Source organism: Oncorhynchus kisutch, linkage group LG24 (assembly GCF_002021735.2).
Source record: "Oncorhynchus kisutch isolate 150728-3 linkage group LG24, Okis_V2, whole genome shotgun sequence".
NCBI classification, from domain to species: domain Eukaryota; kingdom Metazoa; phylum Chordata; class Actinopteri; order Salmoniformes; family Salmonidae; genus Oncorhynchus; species Oncorhynchus kisutch.
The window spans coordinates 29223954-29247943 of NC_034197.2; the positions used below are offsets into that span (position 1 = coordinate 29223954).

At 43.1% G+C, this 23990-nt stretch overlaps 1 protein-coding gene across 4 annotated transcripts in view; it reads right to left on the minus strand.

Annotated features, from left to right (window-relative positions):
- Positions 1-23990, minus strand: part of LOC109869641 (glutamate receptor-interacting protein 2) — a 55699-nt gene that overhangs the window by 6803 nt on the left and 24906 nt on the right. For 2 of the 4 annotated variants that reach the window (XM_031803453.1, XM_020459913.2), the window contains exons 10-22: positions 21912-22031; positions 21497-21652; positions 21065-21251; positions 19574-19719; positions 16092-16172; positions 15551-15614; positions 14630-14775; positions 13809-13953; positions 10251-10390; positions 5809-5988; positions 5486-5657; positions 4486-4600; positions 3842-4066 (exon numbers count right to left, since the gene is read on the minus strand). In XM_031803453.1, coding sequence (XP_031659313.1) covers positions 3842-4066; positions 4486-4600; positions 5486-5657; positions 5809-5988; positions 10251-10390; positions 13809-13953; positions 14630-14775; positions 15551-15614; positions 16092-16172; positions 19574-19719; positions 21065-21251; positions 21497-21652; positions 21912-22031 — 1877 coding nt within the window. Of the gene's footprint in view, positions 1-3841; positions 4067-4485; positions 5102-5485; positions 5658-5808; positions 5989-10250; positions 10391-13808; positions 13954-14629; positions 14776-15550; positions 15615-16091; positions 16173-19573; positions 19720-21064; positions 21252-21496; positions 21653-21911; positions 22032-23990 lie in introns of all 4 variants that reach the window. The other 2 variants (XR_004205136.1, XM_031803454.1) reach the window with 2 other exon arrangements.

The following is a 23990-nucleotide window of genomic DNA, read 5'->3' on the forward strand; positions in this document are numbered from 1 at the left end:
AGGAACTGGTAACTCTGAGCCTAACCGGGTAGAAGCCTGATGACCCACCTGGGCTAGGTACTGAGGGCAGACTTATCCTGGGGAGACAGACCTAGCATGGCGGGAGACTGATGACATAGTGCTAGGGACCGAGAGCTGACAGTCTGGAGACAGTGAGCCAAGTGCAGCAGCACTTGGGGCCTTGCAGGGTAGGAGGCTCTAAGCCTGAACACTTAACACCTTCCAGGTAGGCAGGAAACTGAATCTCTGACCCTACCAGGAGGGAAGGGAACTGGACATCTAGGTCAGGGGGGACACCAGGGGTGACTTCTGGTGGGACACTGGAAGTGATGCGTGTCGAGTCCCGAAGCGACATCTGGTAGGTCTGGCGGTAGCAGGACCCTTGGGGCTGGAATTAGCATGGTGCTGGCAACCCGGGGTGGATAAGCCTGCACTTAACCTTGCCAGTAGCTGCAGGCTGTGGTTACATACTAGGAGCAGGCATAGAATCCACAGCTTGGCTTGGGATCTGGACCAGGAGGCGTTCCCGATGCGCTGGTAGATACGACATAGGCGGGGGCCTCCCGAGTGGCACAGTGGTCTAAGTGGTGTGCCACTAGAGATTCTGGGTTCGAGTCCAGGCTCTGTCGCAGCCGGCCCCGACCGGGAAACCCATGGGGCGGCGCACAATTGGCCCAGCATTGTCCGGGTTAGGGGAGGGTTTGGCCGGCAGGGATGTACTTGTCCCATTGCACACTAGCAACTCCTGTGGTGGGCCGGGTGCAGTGCACGCTGACACGGTCACTAGGTGTACGGTGTTTCCTCCGACACATTGGTGTGACTTGCTTGTGGGTAAATGGGCATTGTGTCAAGAAGCAGCGCGGCTTGGTTGGGTTGTGTTTAGGAGGACGCACGGCTCTCGACCTTCGCCTCTCCCAAGTCCGTACGGTAGTTGCAGCGATGGGACAAGACTAACTACCAATTGGATACCACAAAATTGGGGAGAAAAAGGGATGTAAAAAATATATATATATATTTTTTTAAAGATACGTAGGCTCCAGCCAGGTAGGGACTGGAGCGACTACGCCTTGTGGGCCACTTCGGAACGTAGTAGAAGTCCCAATGCTCCCACTGAGGTGGTGAACACTCTGGCCGGGGAGGCCTGGAGTAAAGTCTCAGGTAAGCAGCCGGGCTGACTATGGAAGTATCTGCAGTGGTGGTGCTTCTGAGGCCATGACGATGGCTCTAGCCAGGGGGGCCTAGAGCGGTTGCGGTCAGGAGAATAACGGCAGTAATGGTGCTCCCGTGGTGGTGACTCAGGCCAGGAGGACCTAGAGTACGCCCTCCTGAGCTCTTCCTGCTCATAAATCAGTAGTCCCTCTGCAGCTCCTAACTGGAGAGGGTGTGGTCACTCACCACTGAGAAGGCCTGAAGCAGGGCTTTGTAGTAGTCTCTTGGATGAGAAAGTGAGGAAGGCTCAGGTGCGTGACCGCTTCGTATGGCGGGGGTGGGCTGAGGTGGGTGGTGATGGTTGTCTCCTGGTGAGACGCACAAACTCCTCTTTGGGTATCTCAACATCTTAACTATAGCAGGTTAGAATCTGTCTCAAATTTGTTTTTAAACTATTGGTAGCTAAATTTAAAAAAATTAAAATTGGCTAACAGGAGCTCGGCTGCGAATGCCCTCACCCGCTAGTAACTTATGCTGATTGCTTAGGTTCTTCTCACTACAGTGTTGTCCATGCTGAGGCCCATACTGAACATTTGGTCACCACCACGCACGCACACCGACACAGCTGATTCCATTCATGTTCTTTATATTGCTGTGTGGTTCTAAAAATGGAGAAACAATACAAGCATTAGGATCCACTTAAAAGAGACTAAGAAATAGAAACACAGTACCAGTCAAACGTTTGGACACCTACTCATTCCAAGGTTTTTGTACATTGTAAAATAATTGGAGACATCAAAACTATGAAATAACACATATGGAATCATGTAGTAACCAATTTTTTTTAAAACAAAAATAGATGTTATATTTGAGATTATTCAAAGTAGCCACCCTTTGCCTTGATGACAGCTTTGCACACTCTTGGCATTCTCTCAACCAGCTTCATGAGGTAGTCACCTGGAATGCATTTCAATTAACAGGTGTGCCTTGTTAATTTGTGGAATTTCTTTACTTCTTAATGCGTTTCAGCCAATCAGTTTTGTTGTGACAAGGTAGGGGTGGTATACAGAAGATAGCCCTATTTGGTAAAATACCAAGCCCATATTATGGCAAGAAAAGCTCAAATAAGCAAAGAGAAACGACAGTCCATCATTACCTTAAGACATGAAGTTCAGTCAAGGCGAAAAATGTCAAGAACTTTGAAAGTTTCTTCAAGTGCAGTTGCAAAAACCACCAAGCACTGATGATGAAACGGGTTCTCATGAGCACCACCACAGGAAAGGAAGACCCAAAGTTACCTCTGCTGCAGAGGATGAATTAATTTCTTCAGTTACCAGCATCAAATTTCAGCACAAATAAATGCTTCACAGAGTAACAGACGCAAGTAACAGACGCATTTCAACATCAACTGTTCAGAGGAGACTGAATGAATCAGGCCTTCATAGTCAAATTGCTGCAAAGAAACCACTAAGGACAGCAATAAGAAAAAGAAACTTGCTTGGGCCAAGAAACATGCCCAATGTACATTAGACCTGTGGAAATCTGTCCTTTGGTCTGATGAGTCCAAATTTGAGATTTTTGGTTTCAACCGCCGTGTCTTTGTGACACAAAGTAGGTGAACTGATGATCTTCGCATGTGTGGTTCCTACCGTGACGCATGGACACTTCCAGTGATTCATTAAGAATTCAAGGCAAACCAGCATGGCTGCTACAGTGCATAGTGGGACTTTCATTTGTTTTTCAACAGGACAATGACCGAACACACCTCCAGGCTGTGTGAGGGTTATTTGATCAAAAAGGAGAGTGATGGAGTGCTGCAACAATCAACCGACCTCAACCCAATTGAGATGGTTTGGGAGGAGTTGACCTGCACAGTGAAGGAAAAGCAGCCAACAAGTGCTCAGCATATGTGGGAACTACTTCAAGACTGTTGGAAAAGCTTTCTAGGTGAAGCGAGTTGAGAGTATGCCAAGAGTGTTCAAAGCTGTCATTAAGGCAAACGGTGGCTACTTTGAAGAATCTCAGTTTAGATGTCTTCACTATTATTCTACAATGTAGAAAATAGTAAAAAATAAAGAAAAACCCTTGAATGAGTAGGTGTCCAAACTTTTGACTGGTACTGTACATGCAATACAATAATCCAAAGATAAAATTGTGGCATAATATAAACATGAACGAATGCAAAAGGTATAGCAACACATGTAGAAATGCAATAGGCTACTTATAATATGGCAATACAAAGACATGCATGAATAACAATAGCGCTAGCATTAGCTACAAGCTAACCATAACAAACTTCACTCTGAAACAATCAAAGCCTCGTCCTGGGTCAGACATTGCACATCTTTACATTTTTCACAACACTTACATGTTCGATGGACGCACAACACTTGAAGATAGGCAAACAGCATGTTGAAGTCCGTCATTACAAAATACTTGTTTCTTCTTGAGACGGCAAGTGAACACAATCTAACACAAGGTATGCGGGGCTGGAGCCCTGGAATGTGTCCAAGCGACAGAGGTGAACAGAGGTATGAAGAGTGATTGACAGGGCTGCAGGCCAATCAGATTGAGAAGGCTGGCCTTTTGTACAAGTCTGAAATTCAGATTATTTTTCAGTTCTTGAATAGGAACTTCAATGCACTTCCTAAATTAACGGAATTGAGATGCTGCCTCCAATCCTGCCATGTACCTTCAGTAGTTCCAGGGTTGTAGGGGAGCTGGTCTCCTGGGGCTCCCCTCTCCCCCTGGGTGGTGTGTCCCTGGTCCTGTTCGATCTCTGCAGGTTGCTTTTGGTTTTGGGCTCGTCATGAATGGGACCCCTCTTCACAGGACTGATTCTGCTCTGTAGCACTGAGTCATCTTGGGACCTCGTTTCCTCCAGATACAGGCTGAGAGTGCTGCCAGTCATGGACGCCTGGGAGAAGACAAGAGGATTGTTAAATTACAGGTGTGTGAATAAAATAACATGATATACATGTATAACTGAAGACATGCACACTCACAGCTTGATTTAATAGGGAGCCTTTGTGCCAATGTCTCCAATGATCAAAGTGGCAGCAGGAGTCTGGACGGTCTAGACAATCAGGCTTTTATTTATTTGTATTTTATTTAACTAGGCAAGTCAGTTAAGAACAAATTCTTATTTACAATGACGGCCCAGGAGCAGTGGATTAACTGCCTTGTTCAGGGGCAGTACGACAGATTTTTACATTGTCAGCTCGGGATTCGATTAAGCAACCTTTCAGTTACTGGACCAACGCTCTAACCACTAGGCTACCTGCTGCCCCAATTGGTTCTTTTAGTAGCAGATTGGGACAGATAGAGGGAGCTTACCTCCAGCTCCCTGAGTATCTCTGATTGGCCGCAGGTCTCTAGGTCCTGCAGTGCCTGGGACCAGAAGCTATCCTCCTGTTTCCGGGTGCCATGGTAACTAGGGGGGCTGGCGTATCTATGACAATGCAGGAACCAGAACATGAGAGGAGTCTTGCTTTCCAGAGACTGGGGTGTTTTGAGACTGTCTTGAAACAGTTGTTGCCTGCAAAGCAGCGTGGGTAATGCAGGCAATGTGCATGACGTTGAGAGGTCCTTTAAAAACCTTTCAGGCCTCAGTGAGGGCAAGAGTAAACACTCTCTCTAACACAGAACAGTGTAGTCCCTTAGAATAGAAAGAGTCTTCATGCAGATAGTTCATCGTTTAAAAGTTAAGCCACTCAAAAAGCCTTAGGGTGTAGACAGTTTGTGGCAGTGAGGGACACAAAAGTTGAGGAAAAAAAATCAAGTGAAGAGTTAAGAGTGAGGCAACAGACAAGGCAGAGGTGTGTCCATGGGGCCTTTGGGTGTTTTAGAGGGGCAGGTTTGGTGAAGACAAAAAGCGACAGAAAAATACACATTTATGTGAAACACCAGGAGCCTCACGTGCAGTTAGTAAAGCAGATGAGAGAGAGAATACCTGAGAAAGGGAGAAAAAGCACAGATAGGAGCAGATAAAATGGGGGAATGAAACAACTGTGGTGATTTAGAAAAACATTCTAAAGCCAAATATTTGAGTGACATTGCAGATTTATTGGATTCACTTTCCAAATCAATAGCTCTCAGTGAATCAATACATAGAGTTTTAGACTAAACCAGACTTGAGACAGATTTTTTGTACCTCACTTCAACATTTATGATCATTGCTTACATACATGGAGGCATACAGAAGGCATACACATAGATTAAAAGGAAAAAAAGAACAACACTGAAAGCCACAGAATGAAACAAATTATTACAAGTAATAATTTCACTGCAGTGTCTTATACTTGCTGTATCCTGTTAGCCTAAAGTAGGCACTCACCCAGCAGCCGTATCCCAGTCATCCTCAGTGTATCTCCCATCATAGAGGTGGGAGTGGTGGGTAAGGCCGGTAAGGCCAGTGGAGATGGAGTTGGGTTGGGTCCTGGGTGGTTTGGTGCGTCTCCACTCATTAGGCTGGAAAGTCAAATCTGCAGCTCTGTGGAGATATGTTCCTGCACACAAGCGACAAAAAAAGAAAAAAGAAACAACTTTCTACACACCCAACAACTGATTTCAGGAGAGTCATGTGAGCATATCAATCTAAAGTGACCTAAACTGGTTGTCTAAACTGGTAATGACTACGCGTCCATGTTCTGTCCTCACCATGGCTGCCGTAGTCAGCGTCGATGCCGGAGCCGTCCCAGGAGCTCATGGCAGAGTCCATGCTGGGCACGGTGGCAGAGTACACCCCTGAATGTTTACTGGTCTTCTGAGAGTCAGTCAGCTCATCCTCTGTGTCGCTCAGGAACCCTGCCTGCTCCGACATCTGCTGCACATCCGACTCTGCATGGGAACAAAGTCAGTGGAGAGTTAAGTGAGAATCATAACTCAATTATGTAATAAAATACACTGAGGGTACAAAACATTAAGAAAACCTGCTCCTTCCATGACAGACAGACCAGGTGAAAACTATGATTCCTTATTGATGTCACTTGATAAATCCACTTCATTTTTAAAGCCTTGAGATAATTGAGACATGGATTGTGTTTGTGTGCCATTTAGAGAGGGAATGGGCAAGACAAAAGATTGAAGTGCCTTTGAACAGGGTATGGGCAGGTGCCAGGTGCATTGGTTTGTGTCAAGAACAGCAACGCTGCTGAGGTTTAAGCTTAACAGTTTCCTGTGTGTTTCAATAATGGTTCACCACCCAAAGGACATTCAGCCAACTTGACACAACTGTGGGAAGCATTGGAGTCAACCTGGACCAGATTCCCTGTGGAACGCTTTTGACACCTTGTAAAGTCTATAACTTGACGAATTGAGGCTGTTCTGAGGACAAACGTGGGGGTGCAGCGCAATATTAGGAAGGTATTCCTAATATTTGGTGTACTAAATAAATACACATAAATACACAGACAGTTGAAGTTAACATACACTTAGGTTGGAGTCATTAAAACTCATTTTTCAACCACTCTACTAATTTCTTGTTGAACTATAGTTTTGGCAAGTCGGTTAGGACATCTACTGTGTGCATGACATGTAATTTTTCCAACAATTGTTTACAGATTATTTCACTGTATCACAATTCCAGTGGGTCAGAAGTTTACATACACTAAGTTGACTGTGCCTTTAAACAGCTTGAAGCTTTAGAAGCTTCTGATAGGCTAATTGACCTCATTTGAGTCAATAGTCATACATTTTTTTGTAGACCTCCAATAATACACATGTATAAACACAATTGTAGACCTCCAAATGGTAGACCTCCAATAGTACGCATGTATAAACACCATGGGACCACGCAGCAGTCATACCGCTCAGGAAGGAGACACGTTCGGTCTCCTGGAGATGAACATACTTCGGTGCAAAAAGCTCAAATTAATCCCAGAACAGCAGCAAAGGACCTTGTGAAGATGCTGGAGGAAACAGGTACAAAAGTATCTATATCCACAGTAAAACGTGTCCTATATCGATATAACCTGAAATGCCGCTCAGCAAGGAAGAAGCCACTGCTCCAAACTGCCATAAAAAAAGCCAGACTACGGTTTGCAGCTGCACATGGGGACAAAGATCGTACTTTTTGGAGAAATGTCCTCTGGTCTGATGAAATAAAAATACAACTGTTTGGCCATAATGACCATCGTTATGTTTGGAGGAAAAAGGGGGAGGCTAGCAAACCAAAAAACACCATCCCAAACTCAGAAGCACAGGGGTGGCAGCATCATGTTGTGGGGGTGCTTTGCTGCAGGAGGGACTGGTGCACTTCACAAAATAGATGGCATCATGAGTTGGGAAAACGATGTGGATATATTGAAGCAACATCTCAAGACATCAGTCAGGAAGTTAAAGCTTGGTCGCAAATGGGTCTTCCAAATGAACAATGACCCCAAGCATACTTCTAAAGTTCTGGCAAAATGGCTTAAGGACAACAAAGTATTGTTGTGGCCATCACAAAAGCCCTGACCTCAATCCTATAGAACATTTGTGGGCAGAACTGAAACAGCTTGTGCGAGCAAGGAGGCTTACAAACCTCACTCAGTTGCACCAGCTCTGTCAGGAGGAATGGGCCAAATTTCACCCAACTTATTGTTGGAAGCTTGTGGAAGGCTACCGAAATGTTTGACCCAAGTTGAACAATTTAAACAATGCTACCAAATACTAATCTATGTAAACTTCTGACCCATTGAGAACGTGATGAAAGAAATAAAAGCTGAAATAAATCTCTCCACTATTATTCTGACATTTCACATTCTTAAAATAAGGTGTTGATCATAACTGACCTCAAACAGGAAATATTTACTAGGATTAAATATCAGGAATTGTGAAAAACTGAATTTAAATACATTTGGCTAAGGTGTATGTAAACTTTACTTGTGTCATGCACAAAGTAGATGTCCTAACCGACTTGCCAAAACTATAGTTTGTTAACAAGAAATGTGTGGAGTGGTTGAAAAAAACTAGTTTTATTGACTCCAACCTAAGTGTATGTAAACTTCCGACTTCAACTGTATATGCAGATGATAGTCTTATATTCAGCTGGCCCCTCCCCGGATTTTGTGTTAAATGCTCTACAACAAAGCTTTTAGTGTCCAACAAGCTTTCTCTACCCTTAAACTTGTTCTGAACACCGCCAAAACAAAGGTCTTGTGGTTTGGTAAGAAGAATGCCCCTCTCCCCACCGGTGTGATTACTATCCCTGAGGGTTTGGAGCTTGTGCTAGTCACCTCATACAAGTACTTTGGAGTATGGCTAGACAGTACACTGTCCTTCTCTCAGCACATATCAAAGCTGCAGGCTAAAGTTAAATCTAGACTTGGTTTCCTCTATCGTAATCACTCCTCTTTCACCCAAGCTGACAAACTAACCCTGATTCAGATGACCATCCTACCCATGCTAGATTAATGAGACGTAATTTATAGATCGGCAGTTAAGGGTGCTCTCGAGCGGCTAGATGTTCTTTACCATTCGGCCATCAGATTTGCCACCAATGCTCCTTATAGGACACATCACTGCACTCTATAATCCTCTGTAAACTGGTCATCTCTGTATACTTGTCCCAAGACCAACTGGTTGAACCCTCTTAGGCCTAACTCCTCCCTTTCTGAGATATCTACTGCAGCCCTCATTCTCCACATACAACACCCATTCTGCCAGTCACATTCTGTTAAAGGTCCCCAAAGCGCACACATTCTTAGGTCGCTCCACTTTTCAGTTCGCTACTGCAACAAACAGTCAAACTGGACAGTTTAATCTCAAATCTCTTAATTCAAAGATTCAATCGTGGACACTCTTACTGACAGTTGTGGCTGTTGTCTCTACCTTCTTGACCTTTGTGCTGTTGACTGTGCTCAATAACGTTTGTACCATGTTTTTGTGCTACTACCATGTTGTGTTGCTACCATGTGGTTGTCATGTTGTGTTGCTACCATGCTGTCTTGTCATGTTTTGCCGCCTTGTTATGTTGTCGTCTTAGGTCTCTCTTCATGTAGTGTTGTGTCCTATATTTATATTGTATTTATTTGTATAATTCCAGGCCCCGTCCCCGCATGAGGCCTTTTGCCTTTTGGTAGGCCGTCATTGTCAATAAGAATGTTCTTAACTGACTTGCCTGGTTAAATAAAAGGTTAAATAAATAAATGCATATATTTAAAGTTATTTGAATTGTACACGTTTGCAGCTAAAAGCTGAATTGCAGCATACATAGACCTATGTAAGTAAATCAAATACAAATGAAGATCTCGTATACAACATCACAGTCAAGCAGCATTAAGCAACCTCTCAATGTAAGGCATAAGGCTGTTGTAGTATCTGTCAAGGTTCAGTTTGTGACTGGATCAGGTAGATCGGCTAATGACGTGGCCTCTCGTCGGAGGCAGCCATATACTGTAATCCTGGGATTATACAAGCGTCTGGGCCAAAGGGTCAGCAGAGGCAGGTGCGGCAGGATTCCAAGGTCTGTAAGCCCAGGTCATTGCATGCAGTCGTAGGGGGTGTAGGTGGGGCCCATGTTGATTTTGGTTGCACTTCGTTGGACCTTGTCAAATTGGTTGTGACACATGGGTGCCATACCGGAGCGGTGTACAAAGCAGGTGGATGGACAAAGCAGGTGTAGACTGCCAGAAGGTCTTCAGGGGGAGGGTGACGTGGCGAAGACGGTTCATCATGAAGAGCCTCCGGTTCCCTTCGGTGGTAATGGCAGATGTGCTTGTCCCATTTTAGGTTGGCTCGGAATGTCACGCAGAGCGCTTTGGCAATGGACACCACCTCAAGCGTGGGGCCGGAGATGGAACTCGGAACGGAAAAATGACACCAATTTCTCCACTGTAAAACGGCATATCGGCAGATATATCGGTATAGGTAAGCTTTGTCCCCCCCAAAATGTAAATCAGTATGGGACCCCAAAAAAATCATATCGATCCAGCTCTATTTAATTATGTCAATGAAATGCTTCTAACGAGAGGATATTCAGTTTGTCAACATCAAATCCAACGATGGCAGTCTTTCCTTCCATCCAATCAGAGTCTTCAATAAAGGAGGCTTCACATCCTCTTCCATGCATACTTTTAAAAATCTATTTCATTAACAAACTGAACAATAACGATACATACCGTCTTGACGTTTTTTTATCTTGAGGGTGACAGTCTCTCCGGCCATCTGGAGCAGATGGATGGCCTCACTCAGTGGTTTCCCCTTCAGACTCACACAGTTAATGGCCAAGACACGGTCCCCTATATGGATGGCACCAGTCCTACAAACATTAGAAGACAATATTTGTATCCCTTTGAAGGAGGAGGATGCCACTGAAAACATTGTCATTTCCAAGGGTACAAAACTACAAACAAACATATAATAAAGAATAGATAATAAAGCGGCACGGTAATTGGTGTCACGACGCGCCCTTTTGGGGTGAGGATCATAGCAGCCCCCCTCTCTCACCACAGGTTTATGACGGACGTAAATACTGAAAATCCCTTCCCCACTCTGCCCAAATGAAGGTGGAGAATCCCTTTGTCACCACAAAGAAAGACTTTGCAGTATGGTAACGTCAAAAGGTGGAATAATTGAGCAGTATTTCTGTATTCCAAGAAGTTGGAGTGGTCCATGGACACTTAAGAAACAGTCATGAAGAGTTTGTTTCATTTGGTGATGTCATGAAGGACAGAAGACACACATTACTGTTTCTTTGTTTGTATACACTTCCCAATTATGGATCTGAATGTTGTATCAAATAAATGATTGAGTATAGGAATACTTTTGAAAAGATGAAATGTGATGTTAGCCTTCTTAAAGAGAGTACAGGTTTTCATATAAAGTCTTAACTAGTCAGTGGCCACACCCCCGTGAGGACAGACATTATACCCCAAACGTCATGGAACCGCTCTCCAAGACGAGTGCTTATAAAGGACTCCCGACAAAATGTACATTGAGATCAGAAAACATAGAGCTGTCACTACATGCTGAAATGGTTGGTAAACTCTACCAAAGGACAAGACCAGAGAATGTGGAGATCATCCCCACGCTGAAATGGTTGGTAAACTATACCAAAGGACAAGACCAGAGAACGTGGAGATCATCCCCACGCTGAAATGGTTGGTAAACTCTACCAAAGGACAAGACCAGAGAACGTGGAGATCATCCCCACGCTGAAATGGTGAAGAAATCTAAAGTTAAATGATTAGTTTAATTGTATAATTAAATTACACAGAGAACTGATTTCATAATATACAGGCTTCACATTTAATGATAGTCATTAAATGTTACGACATCAGTAATTGGTTGTTCAAACCACCTAAAACCAAAAGAAAAGTATTAGAATGTTGTAACTACATGTCCATACACGTTGAGGACGTTACATCATGTCATCACATGGCATGATGCTATTACATGATGTTATGTCCTCAACGTGTATGGACATCTAGTTACAACATTCTAAGACTTTTCTGTTTTGTGTGCCAACACAAAGGATATCTCATGCCACTTTGCGGCACGCCTATACTGCCTAGGGAAACACGATCAGGGAAATAAGGCTGTTGTGAATATAGGTGATTCTGTTGGAACTTGCAGTCAAACTCCTCTGACGATCATTGTTACGATGCCAATAAGAGTCATTGATTTCACAATTTCATGAATCAAATCTTCTAGAGAAGAAACTATTTTCCTGGGCCAGCGTCAATCCACACCTAGGAAGTCCACATGATTGAACACACATCCAAACCCACACACAGATTCTGACAACATTAGAAACACAACATAAACATGCACGCACAGTTAAATGATAACCCCTGGGTTTAACAGGGAAAACACTGTAGCTGACCAGTCACTCCTTCACAGCTCTATTCCCATCCCTGAAGCACATGCAGATTTAAACTGGGCTAGGTCTGTGAGAGGTTTTGCTAAGGAAGCAACTTCCTGCTATTCTGGTAACCTCGTGTTTGAGCCCACCAACTGTAATAATAAAGTTTTAAAAACTAATATTTGCCTTTTTCATCCTATTTATTGAAAAAAAACTGTGGAATTATCAGAAGATATCGATATATTGGTACAAAAAGGCCAATAATATTGGTGAAACAATATATTGGTTGGGCTGTAATGAGAAGGTGATGAAGGCTATCAGAGAGTGCTGATATCTCCCCATCTTAGAGAGTCCCATCTCAGAGAGTGCTGATATCTCCCCATCTTAGAGAGTCGCATCTCAGAGAGTGCTGATATCTCCCCATCTTAGGGAGTCGCATCTCAGAGAGTGCTGATATCTCCCCATCTTAGAGAGTGCTGATATCTCCCCATCTTAGAGAGTCGCATCTCAGAGAGTGCTGATATCTCCCCAGTTTCATAAGCTTTTCTGTATGGTTGTGACCTTAAAACTGCCTGGCTGTCCAGTTTGACCAGACAGTAATAAAGGGCTGACTGACAAACAAAAGACCATACTATTGTTTATTGATATATTTTATATATCAGAGTGAGGCTTTGAGGGCTTTCTGTTTCCAAAGATATCCACTCTAGTGGGCAACACAGGCCAATGATTGACAGTGAATCAAACTCCCACCATCACAATTGTCTGTTGGGTCCTCCACTCAGCCATACAGCACAATCATAACAATAGTCTGTAGGGTCCTCCTCTCAGCCGTACATCACAATCATAACAATAGTCTGTAGGGTCCTCCTCTCAGCCATACATAACCATAACAATAGTCTGTAGGGTCCTCCACTCAGCCATACATAACCATAACAATAGTCTGTAGGGTCCTCCTCTCAGCCATACATAACCATAACAATAGTCTGTAGGGTCCTCCACTCAGCCGTACATCACAACCATAACAATAGTCTGTAGGGTCCTCCTCTCAGCCATACATCACAACCATAACAATAGTCTGTAGGGTCCTCCTCTCAGCCATACATAACCATAGTATGTAGGGTCCTCCTCTCAGCCATACATCACAACCATAACAATAGTCTGTAGGGTCCTCCTCTCAGCCGTACATCACAACCATAACAATAGTCTGTAGGGTCCTCCTCTCAGCCATACATCACAACCATAACAATAGTCTGTAGGGTCCTCCTCTCAGCCGTACATCACAACCATAACAATAGTCTGTAGGGTCCTCCACTCAGCCGTACATCACAAACATAACAATAGTCTGTAGGGTCCTCCTCTCAGCCATACATCACAACCATAACAATAGTCTGTAGGGTCCTCCTCTCAGCCATACATCACAACCATAACAATAGTCTGTAGGGTCCTCCTCTCAGCCATACATCACAACCATAACAATAGTCTGTAGGGTCCTCCTCTCAGCCATACATCACAACCATAACAATAGTCTGTAGGGTCCTGCTCTCAGCCATACATCACAACCATAACAGGAGAGTGGAGGTGCATCTCAATAGTCCAACAGTCTAAAGAGGCCTCCTCTATCTAAACTGATATTAAATAATTGTATAGAAAATCCAGAGTGAAAGCAGATGCCTGGTAAGTGGGCATCTGCCATATTGCTTTCACCTCTCCATACAGATCAGTACCAATGAAGCAGAGCAGACAAGGCAGGCGCTTTTGACAAATTAAATGTGTACAAAATCCCACCTACGGAGCCAGTCTGTAGTCTCATCACCTTTTTTCCACTCTTATAATAGGAGAGTCAACCTCATTCCCTTGGCACATGACCTCTCACCTTTCAGCCAGGCCATTCTTGGTGAGGCCTGAGATGACGATGGGGTCAAAGGGTTCCTCTGTGCCTGAGATGGTGATACCCAACGGGCCGTTGTAACGCTTCAGCTCCACCGTGTAGATAATGGAACCAGACATCTCCAGCTCATCTGACAGGGACAGAGAGAGCATACACATGAAAAATATGACAATTACATAAAGGGATGAACTAGTCTAGCTCAAATATGGGTCACATCCAAACCGGCTCCCATGCAACATGAGATATTATGAGACACAAATAAAACATGTATAAGTAGACATTTTGTAGGACAAATATAGCAGCCACATGACATATACCAAGTCACCATTTAAATCGCAGTTATTTCAGATAGAATTTGACCAAGTATTTCTGATGGTGTTGAACATAATAATATTTGATAAGAGTGGGCATTACAGTACCATCATCCATCACAAATTCTAACTTCCTTATACCAAATGGTATGTAACGCTGTTTATATTAGGTCATTTAAATAGACAGAAATGTATAGATATTTAGACTGTTTCTACTGGGGAATTCAACCTAATTGGATAGAAATGTGTTATTGTACATTTTCATTTAATTAATTTAGCAGACGCTCTTATCCAGAGCGACTAACAGGGGCAATCAGGATAAGTGCCTTTATCAAGGGCACATTGACAAGTTTTTCACCTAATCATCTCGGGGACTGGCCCAATGCTCTTAATCACTAGGCTACCTGCCGTCCGTCTCTTCTAGACACACCTCTCCATGCAAATAAGCTTCAGGACTGCATGTTTATTTTTGAAGCTCGACTGTGTTCATCCTACCAGCGTTGTCCTCGTCCTTCTGGATCCGGAGCTTGACCATGTCCTCTGCCTGCTGAAGCACGTGCATAGCATCCTCCATGGTGCAGTTCTCCAGACGCACATTATCGATGGCCAGCAGCCTGTCCCCTGGCTCCAACGTACCCGTCCTATTAGAAGGCAGGTGATAATACTGTGTGTGTTTGTACCTGACATTTGCTTTGCATCTCAAAGCTGCTTATACTTGATTTCAAGGGACTGATAAAAGCATTTCTCAAATATCTTAAATTGATTATGAAGCTCAACTAAGTCACTGAGATTTGTATTTACTCAGAGTCAAATGAACTCAAGGATAACGTCTCTCTGCGTGCAGTTTGAAGGAAGTTGCTAACTAGCACTAGAGCAAATGCTAACTAGTATTAGCGCATTGCCTGGACGTCTATGGGTATCTGCTAGCATGTGCTAACGCTAATTAGCATTGGCTTGCAAAACAACCTCTAACTTCATAATGGACAGAGAGAAATAAAAATGGTACCCATGCGGTCATCTGACTCTGGAGAAGTAGATAAAGGGCCTCATTGTCAAAATCTCGAAGTATGCCTTTAACATGATAGATGAAAAATTACAATATCGGTCTCATGACTTGAATGGGATTTGGGCCTCAAACTTTAGCCTGTGGAAACGGTGCCATGGAAACTAAACCAAAGCCTGGATTGCAGTCATACCTTGTCCATAGACTGCTTACAGGGTAAGGAAACCAGTAAGTTATTTTGTCATTTGGGTGAACTATCATTTTAAGGTCACATGGTTGGGAAACACTCTTGGTTCTCCTCATGACTAGTATTATTTCATACTGACCAGGTGAAACTAACCCCAGACCTGTGGCAGTAAAGCAAGTAATTTGTTTGAGGAATCTCCCCCATGTGATTGGGAGGCTGGACATACCTGTGGGCTATGCTTCCTTTCCTGATATCAGAGATGATCAGAGGTTTGTCAGGTCTCTTGCTTGCTGTTCAGACAGACAGACACCATTAAATTAAACATTAATAACATGCACAGAGACAGACAGGCAGGGAATAAAAATAACACTTTTCAGGAGTTGACTGTTGCCCAAATTATTTTTATTTGCTCTGGATCCCTGCATGTTTTACATTAGTGCACACAGTCCAAAAGCATTGCATGTATCACAAGTCAACTGATGGCCTGCCCTACTAGCTTCAGTATCTGTGACATCACTAACATATTCTATGTAGTACAGAGAGTTACTGTCCTTTATTGCTTTTCCAGGTTCATTAAAGTGTGAAAGAGGTGATAAATGCTTGAGGACCATTATTATTCATAATACTTAATGAGGCAGTAGCTTTCATGACAGTCTAGGCCACAGTTATGGATCACAGAGCATTGATCCACACAGAGAGAGATTGGCAGGCCAAGGGTTGTTATGTTAGGTTACGTCGCCCCCTGCCGTTTGCATCTGGTAACTCACCACTGATGGTGATGCCAAGTTCCACTCCTCTCCTCTTGGGCAGTTTTACATGGAACGTGCCACTACTGGGAACCACTGATTCTAATGGGTGGGGGGTGGGGAGAAAATAAGAGAGAGAAAACAGCTTCTATCACCAGGCCAACCAACAGTTGAACAGCCATCACTACCGAGCTACCTGCCCGGTTCTCTGCCCTGCACCTTGAGACTAATGCTCCATGTATATAGATAGTCATTTTACACTGGTCACCTCATTCTGGTTTATATACTGTTGTTTACGCACTGTGTATATATACTGTGTTCTCCACATACTGTAGCCCATCCTAATATACAGTTGAAGTCAGAAGTTTACATACACTTAGGTTGGCGTCATTAAAACTAGTTTTTCAACCACTCCACAAATTTCTTGTTAGCAAACTATAGTTTTGGTAAGTCGGTTAGGACTATTTACTTTATGCATGATACAAGTAATTTTCCCAACAATTGTTTTCAGACAGATTATTTCACTGTATCACAATTCCAGTGGGTCAGAAGTTCACAACACTCAGTTAACTGTGCATTTAAACAGCTTGGAAAGTTCCAGAAAATGATGTCATGTCTTTAGAAGCTTCTGAGAGGCTAATTGACATCATGAGTCAATTGGAGGTGTACCTGTGGATGTATTTTAAGGCCTACCTTCAAACTCAGTGCCTCTGCTTGACATCATGAGAAACTCAAAAGAAATCAGCCAAGACCCCCGAAAAAATATTGTAGACCTCCACAAGTCTAGTTCATCCTTGGGAGCAATTTCCAAACTCCTGAAGGTACCACGTTTATCTGTACAAAGAATAGTACGCAAGCATTAACACCATGGGACCACGCAGCCGTCACACCGCTCAGGAAGGAGACGCGTTCTGTCTCCTAGAGATTAACGTACTTGTGCGAAAAATGCAAATCAATCCCAGAACAGCAAAGGACCTTGTGTAAAATGCTGGAGGAAACAGGTAAAAAAGTATCTATATCCACAGTAAAACGAGTCCGATCTCGACATAACCTGAAAGGCCGCTCATTAAGGAAGAAGCCACTGCTCCAAATCAGCCATATAAAAGCCAGACTACGGTGGGGAAGGTAAATGCGGAAGAAAAATGCTGTGGATATATATTCCATCATATATTGAAGCAACATCTCAAGACATCAGTCAGGAAGTTACAGCTTGGTCGCAAATGGGTCTTCCAAATGGATAATGACCCCAAGCATATTTCCAAAGTTCTGGCAAAAGGGCCTAAGGATAACGAAGTCAAGGTATTGGAGCGGCCATCACAAAGCCCTGACCTCAATCCTATAGAACATTTGTGGGCAGAACTGAAAAAGCATGTGTAAGCAAGGAGGCCGACAAACCTGACTCAGTTACACAAGCTCTGTCAGGAGAAATGGGCCAAAATTCACCCAACTTATTGTGGGAAGCTTGTGGAAGGCTACGTTTGATGTAATTTAAACAATTTAAAGGCAATGCTATCAAATACTAATTGAGTGTATGTAAACTTCGGACCCACTGGGAATGTGATGAAAGAAATAAAAGCTGAAGTAAATCATTCTCTACTATTATTCTGACATTTCACATTCTTAAAATAAAGTGGTGATCCTAACTGACCTGAGACAGGGAATTTTTACTTGGATTAAATGTCAGGAATTGTAAAAAACTGAGTTTAAATGTATTTGGCTAAGGTGTATGTAAACTTCCAACTTCAATTGTACCTACTGTACAGTCGTGGCCAAAAGTTGAGAATGACACAAATATGAATTTCCACAAAGTTCGCTGCTTCAGTGTCTTTAGATATTTTTGTCAGATGTTACTATGGATACTGAAGTATAATTACAAGCATTTCACAAGTATTAAAGGCTTTTGACAATTACATAAAGTTGATGCAAAGATTCAATATTTGCCGTGTTGACCCTTTTTCAAGATCTCTGCAATTCGCCCTGGTTTGTCCACCCGCCTCTTGAGGATTGACCACAAATTCTTAATGGGAATAAGGTCTGGGGAGTTTCCTGGCCATGGATCCAAAATAGACGTTTTGTTCCCCGAGCCACTTAGTTATCACTTTTGCCTTATGGCAAGGTGTTCCATCATGCTGGAAAAGGCATTGTTCGTCACCAAACTGTTCCTGGATGGTTGGGAGAAGTTACTCTAGGAGGATGTGTTGGTACCATTCTTTATTCATGGCTGTGTTCTTAGGCAATATTGTGAGTGAGCCCACTCCCTTGGCTGAGAAGCAACCCCACACATGAACGGTCTCAGGATGCTTTACTGTTGGCATGACACAGGACTGATGGTAGCGCTCACCTTGTGTTCTCCGGACAAGCTTTTTTCCAGATGCCCCCAACAACCGGAAAGGGGATTCATCAGAGAAAATGACTTTACCCCAGTCCTCAGCAGTCCAATTCCTGTACCTTTTGCAGAATATAAGTCTGTCCCTGATGTTTTTCCTGGAGAGAAGTGGCTTCTTTGCTGCCCTTCTTGACACCAGGCCATCCTCCAAAAGTCTTCCCCTCACTTTGCGTGCAGATGCACTCATAACTGCCTGTTGCCATTCCTGAGCAAGCTCTGTACTGGTGGTGCCCCGATCCCGCAGCTGAATCAACTTTAGGAGACGGTTTGGAGCTTGCTGGACTTTCTTGGGCACCCTGAAGCCTTCTTCACAACAATTGAACCGCTCTCCTTGAAGTTCTTGATGATCCGATAAATGGTTGATTTAGGTGCAATCTTACTGGCAGCAATATCCTTGCCTGTGAAGCCCTTTTTGTGCCAAGCAATGATGACAGCACACGTTTCCTTGCAGGTAACCATGTTTGACAGAGGAAGAACAATGATTCCAAACACCACCCCCCTTTTGAAGCTTCCAGTCTGTTATTCGAACTCAATCAGCATGACAGAGTGATCTCCAGCCTTGTCCTCATCAACACTCACACCTGTGTTAACGAGAGAATCACTGACATGATGTCAGCTGGTCCTTTTGTGGCAGGGCTGAAATGCAGTGGAAATGTTTTTTGGGGGATTCAATTAATTTGCAAGGCAAAGAGGGACTTTACAATTAATTGCAAATCATCTGATCACTCTACATAACATTCTGGAGTATATGCAAATTGCCATCATACAAATTGAAGCAGCAGACATTGTGAAAATTAATATTTGTGTCACTCAACTTTTGGCCACGACTGTACATACCATTTTCCAAATTATATACTGTCTTTACACAGAACACATTTATATTCATATTCTCGATTCTCACACACTAATATATCTACTTTGGATTGTTATTTCTTGATTTGCTGTTTAGATTACTTGTGTATTTGACATTCTACTGCACTGTTGGAGCAAGTAACATAAGCATTTCACTGCACCTGCTGTAAGACCTGCAAATCTGCGCACGTGACCAATACATTTTGATTTGAGATGCTATTTCAACTTGGATGAACAAAGGTTAAACTAATTAAAAAGACTATACCTGCTACATCAAACTCAATCTCCAGGGTGACCTTATTGGCCAGAGCAGCGTCACGCAGTAGCTGATTGGCCTCCTCCAGTGTTCCATCCTCTGTAGGGATTCTGTTGATGGACAGGAGTCTGTCCCCCACCTGCAGCAACCCACATCTGATGACACACGAATAGTTAGAAGAGTACAATGGAGGGAGAATCTTTTTAATACATAGTAGAGAACAATGTGTAATTCTGTGGCATTCGGCATAATTCTATGTGGCCTTTATACAGTTAGACATTTAACCAAATTGAACGGTTGTTACAAACAGTTTTTCGTAATACTTCTCTCGTTCACATCCCATTCTCAGACGAAGCCCGCTCAAAAACTGAAGACCATGAGAGTCCTGCTGTAAAACGATAAGAAACCTTATCCGTACTATTACTACCACCACCATGAAAGTGTTATATGGAGCATATAAAAATATACACAGATGTCTGGTTCTCTACTCTCATGACTCTGCTTTAGATTTCAGAGATAGGTGGTTTATGGTGAACATATTTCAACTCCACTTTGACCTCAACTCACTGATAACAATAAACCACTGAGTCAGGACCCTGAAAGGCACAATCCTACCCACAATCAACCCTTGTTGTTAAATTGAACAAAGCTAGACCCTCCTGTTCTGGCTAGGAGCAATGGGAAACATTCAAGTAGATTCTTCTATTCTCAGAAAAATGGCTTTGACTCCAGTGACTGTTGAATAATGGATCAATATGCACCAAAGTTGAACAATTGTCAATCACTTCTCTGATAAGAAAATTACTCTTCACCTTGCTTGACCTTAAATAAAGGGCAAGGACACACACTTCACCCTCACGTTACACCCCCCCCCCCCCCTCCCACACACACACACACTTACTTCCATGATCACATCATTAGGAGACACACATAGCAGCACTGTCAACTAGGATTAATTCACTAAACACTGCAATTCATTAACCTTGCGTTAGTACTGAGACGAACATCACAATAGGATGTTCTGCTTGAGTCACTCCCTCCCAACGGAGGGAGACTTTAAATGGTATTACACCACCCAGAGGACATGGCCTTCTGTTGTCCATACAGACACAAACATTACTCTTACAAGACAAGGGCAGAGAGCACACATTGGCCTAATCAGGGCTATCCATTTCCTTAATAAATTAACAGATAAATGCTTTTTAGAAGCAAGGCCAGGATAAACTTTTATAAAGAAAACGTAGTAAAATGTAATTGATTCACTTGCTTCTCACAGATTCTAATACAACTGAAGTTATTACCATTACCTCAAAGCAAGGTGCCTAATGGAACTGCTAGGACACAGTGGAGCTAAAAGTGTCATCTTCTGATAGGAGACCCAGATTAGTATTCCTCTGATGACACCCTACCGTCCGATGAGTGACTAAGACATGGCCCTAAGGTCAAGGTCACTCCACACTGTACAGTACTTCTCTGTCTGGGAGGCTGTGTGTATGTAACCTTTCGGCAGGGCTGTCAGGCTCGATGAAGCGGATGACTGCGGGAACGTTCAGGGTCTCTGTGGCAAAGACACCCCCTTGCAGCTGAACCCCGAACCCTGTGAGTGGATCCCCCCTCACGATGACCTCGCTGGTCTCCACATGAACAACCTGACCCCCAGGGCCCACTGAGCTGGATGCTAGGGACACTGGGTGAGGGGGAAGGGTGGATAGTGTGATACATTGAGAGAAAGGGGAGGAATGAATGGATAGATGGAGAGAGAGAGGGAGAGGGAGAGTGAGTCAGCTATCAGCCTTTCCATCAGTCCATGTCAGTGATCCGTCGTCAGAGCAGTCACCCCTTTAATGAGGGGAGGTAGGTCAATTCTCGAACTATTCTAAAAGCCGCTTATGAATACACATTTGTTTTTAAAGCAGTACACAATCCACATACGTGAGCTCTTGTGCTCCTTCCTCCTCTGGCGTCTCTTATGTGTGGTGTTACGGGGGCTGGTGGATGGGATGGGGCAGGGTAGGGTGCTGCTGCCCTGGCTACTGCTGTACCCTGAGGTGGCTGTGGAGGAAGGGGAGAAGCCACCACACACCAGAGCTGAAAGGACACATGCTCACAACATCAAATCAATGCAAAAAGAAAGTAGAATAATGCAACTCGTCACTTGACCTGTAACTAGGCTACATGCAATGCTAATACACAGTTAATGATATCGTAACATTATAATTGGGATCAGAGGATCATAAATAGAAAAAAGACAGATGATCAACAGCAACTTTTAAAATACATACACTTAGCAAGGAAAATGATATATAGTGAACTATACCCAGCAGCATATTCACACATTATAACTCACATGTGCAGTGGTCCTGCTGGTTGAGTGGGTGGCTGGGACTGCTCCATGTCTTGCAGTGTTGGGTGTGGCTGTAGTTAACAGTGGGGTCCCAATGGTGAAGGTTGCTCTTCTCCACTTTCACTGCAGCCACAATGAAACAAAACAAAATGTAAAAGTTGTTTATAAGGAAAATTACTCTACTCAGGCACAGCAATGTGCTGCTAAATTCTGCCCATTAAATGCTGCTTTAATCTCCATTTACACCCCAGAGCCTGCAGGATAACAGGCAGAGTCATTGATATTTTGTTTTCTTCATGGTACACTAGATTGAATCCTGTGGCATAATGCATTTTTGTCAACACAGGAAAATCAGCGAGACACATGTAATTGAATGGAGCAAAGAAGGACAGAATGGCTGAGAAATGTTCTTACTTTTACTAACAAGCTTCAACAAAGCTGAATGCAGATTTGAGAACATTTTACAATTTCACTTTGAAGAAAGCAAAAGAAACTAGATTTGTAAAAACACTGGTAGGTCAGCCAGAACTGACTCACTGAGCTAATACTGCCTTGCGAAGTGAGGACATGCCATGTGAATCTGCCTTCATTGAACACAGCTGAAACCCGAAAGGCTAATTGCAGATGACGCCTCATGGATAAGATATGTCCTGCCTCTCTCCTGATTGGCAGGCCAATTGACCAATTGAGCATGTGAGCTGTCAGTGTCAAACCTGAGGCTTAATTCAGTTGTGTGAAAAGTTAATGGGATTGGAGAAAAAGATGCCAGATGACACAGAATAAATACTGATTTGAAATGTTCTACTCTTTGGACTGCATTTACTGTGTGATGGCTGTGTCCCCAAATGTTTACCCCCTTTACAAATGATTTATATTCTTTAATGCTGTAAAATGCAGGTTGTAGCCGAAAGATACAGTATTGGCTATTCTATTCTCACACCCACAAACAATTTAGTAAAACCAAATCATTAATGAAACATTCAAGGGAAAACTGTGGAGCTACACTGAACACTTGAATGTGACCAAACCACACAGCTATATTTAACGGGGAGAATTACACACGACAGTAATCCGTAGTGTTCTATTCGTACAGTCTTAATCTGTGACAGTCTCCCTCCTCACATGGATGAAGGATTTGCAAGAAAGCCATGGATGTCTCACAGATCCAGGTCATCTGGTTAAATCCAAGACATTGTAGTATGTCTTATGAAAGCAAGTATTTTTCAAACGTCCACAACGTTCGTCTCAGGCAGAAGTTGTCATTAACCCTTTCGTATCCCCTAGGCCTAACCATAGGATGAGTGACAAGATGTGACCCTTTCTCAGTATTTAGGGGCAACTTCTATCCACTCCTCCAAATCTTCCATCCCACTCTGTGGTCCTGTAACCATTTGGCTCCTGTAGAGTAGAGCTCTAATTCCATCTTTACTGAGGAATACTTTAGAAACAGCTTATCTTTTAGTTGCCATATCAGTCTTATTAAATCCCAGTGAGGATTAGACAAATTGCATTTTATGATCATGTCTAATACCCAAAGGGAATGTATCATTAAAATATAATCTCATCGTTGTGGCATTTCATTTCAATAATGAATCTACATCTAATCCAACTTAGAAGCACATGAAAAATTACAGTAATGTTACAGACACAAATAAAAACCTACCTGAAACACTTTCTTTTCACTATCTTGAGTACATACATAAGTGTGATACAGTGCAATATGATAATCCATGTTCACGATGACAGATAACAATATGTAATTCAACTCCATTTGGTAGTGGGTGTCTCCATAATATAATGACTTAGCCATAAGATCAATATTCTAATGCTGAGACACCCACCGCAGATAAGACTAAGCCACTGTAGATGACACTAAGACACAGCGTAGTTGTACCACACTTCAGGCTTCACAATCTTTCCCAACCTCACATACTAAGAAACAACCTCTGACCAAAGGCTCTGTCAATCAACTGTTAGGTGTTCCTTTCTACCTGTTAATACTTACATGGATCAAACTATTTCAACTAAAGCTGTTTATCATGTACATGACATCAGTGCTTTGTAAATTAATCATATATATAT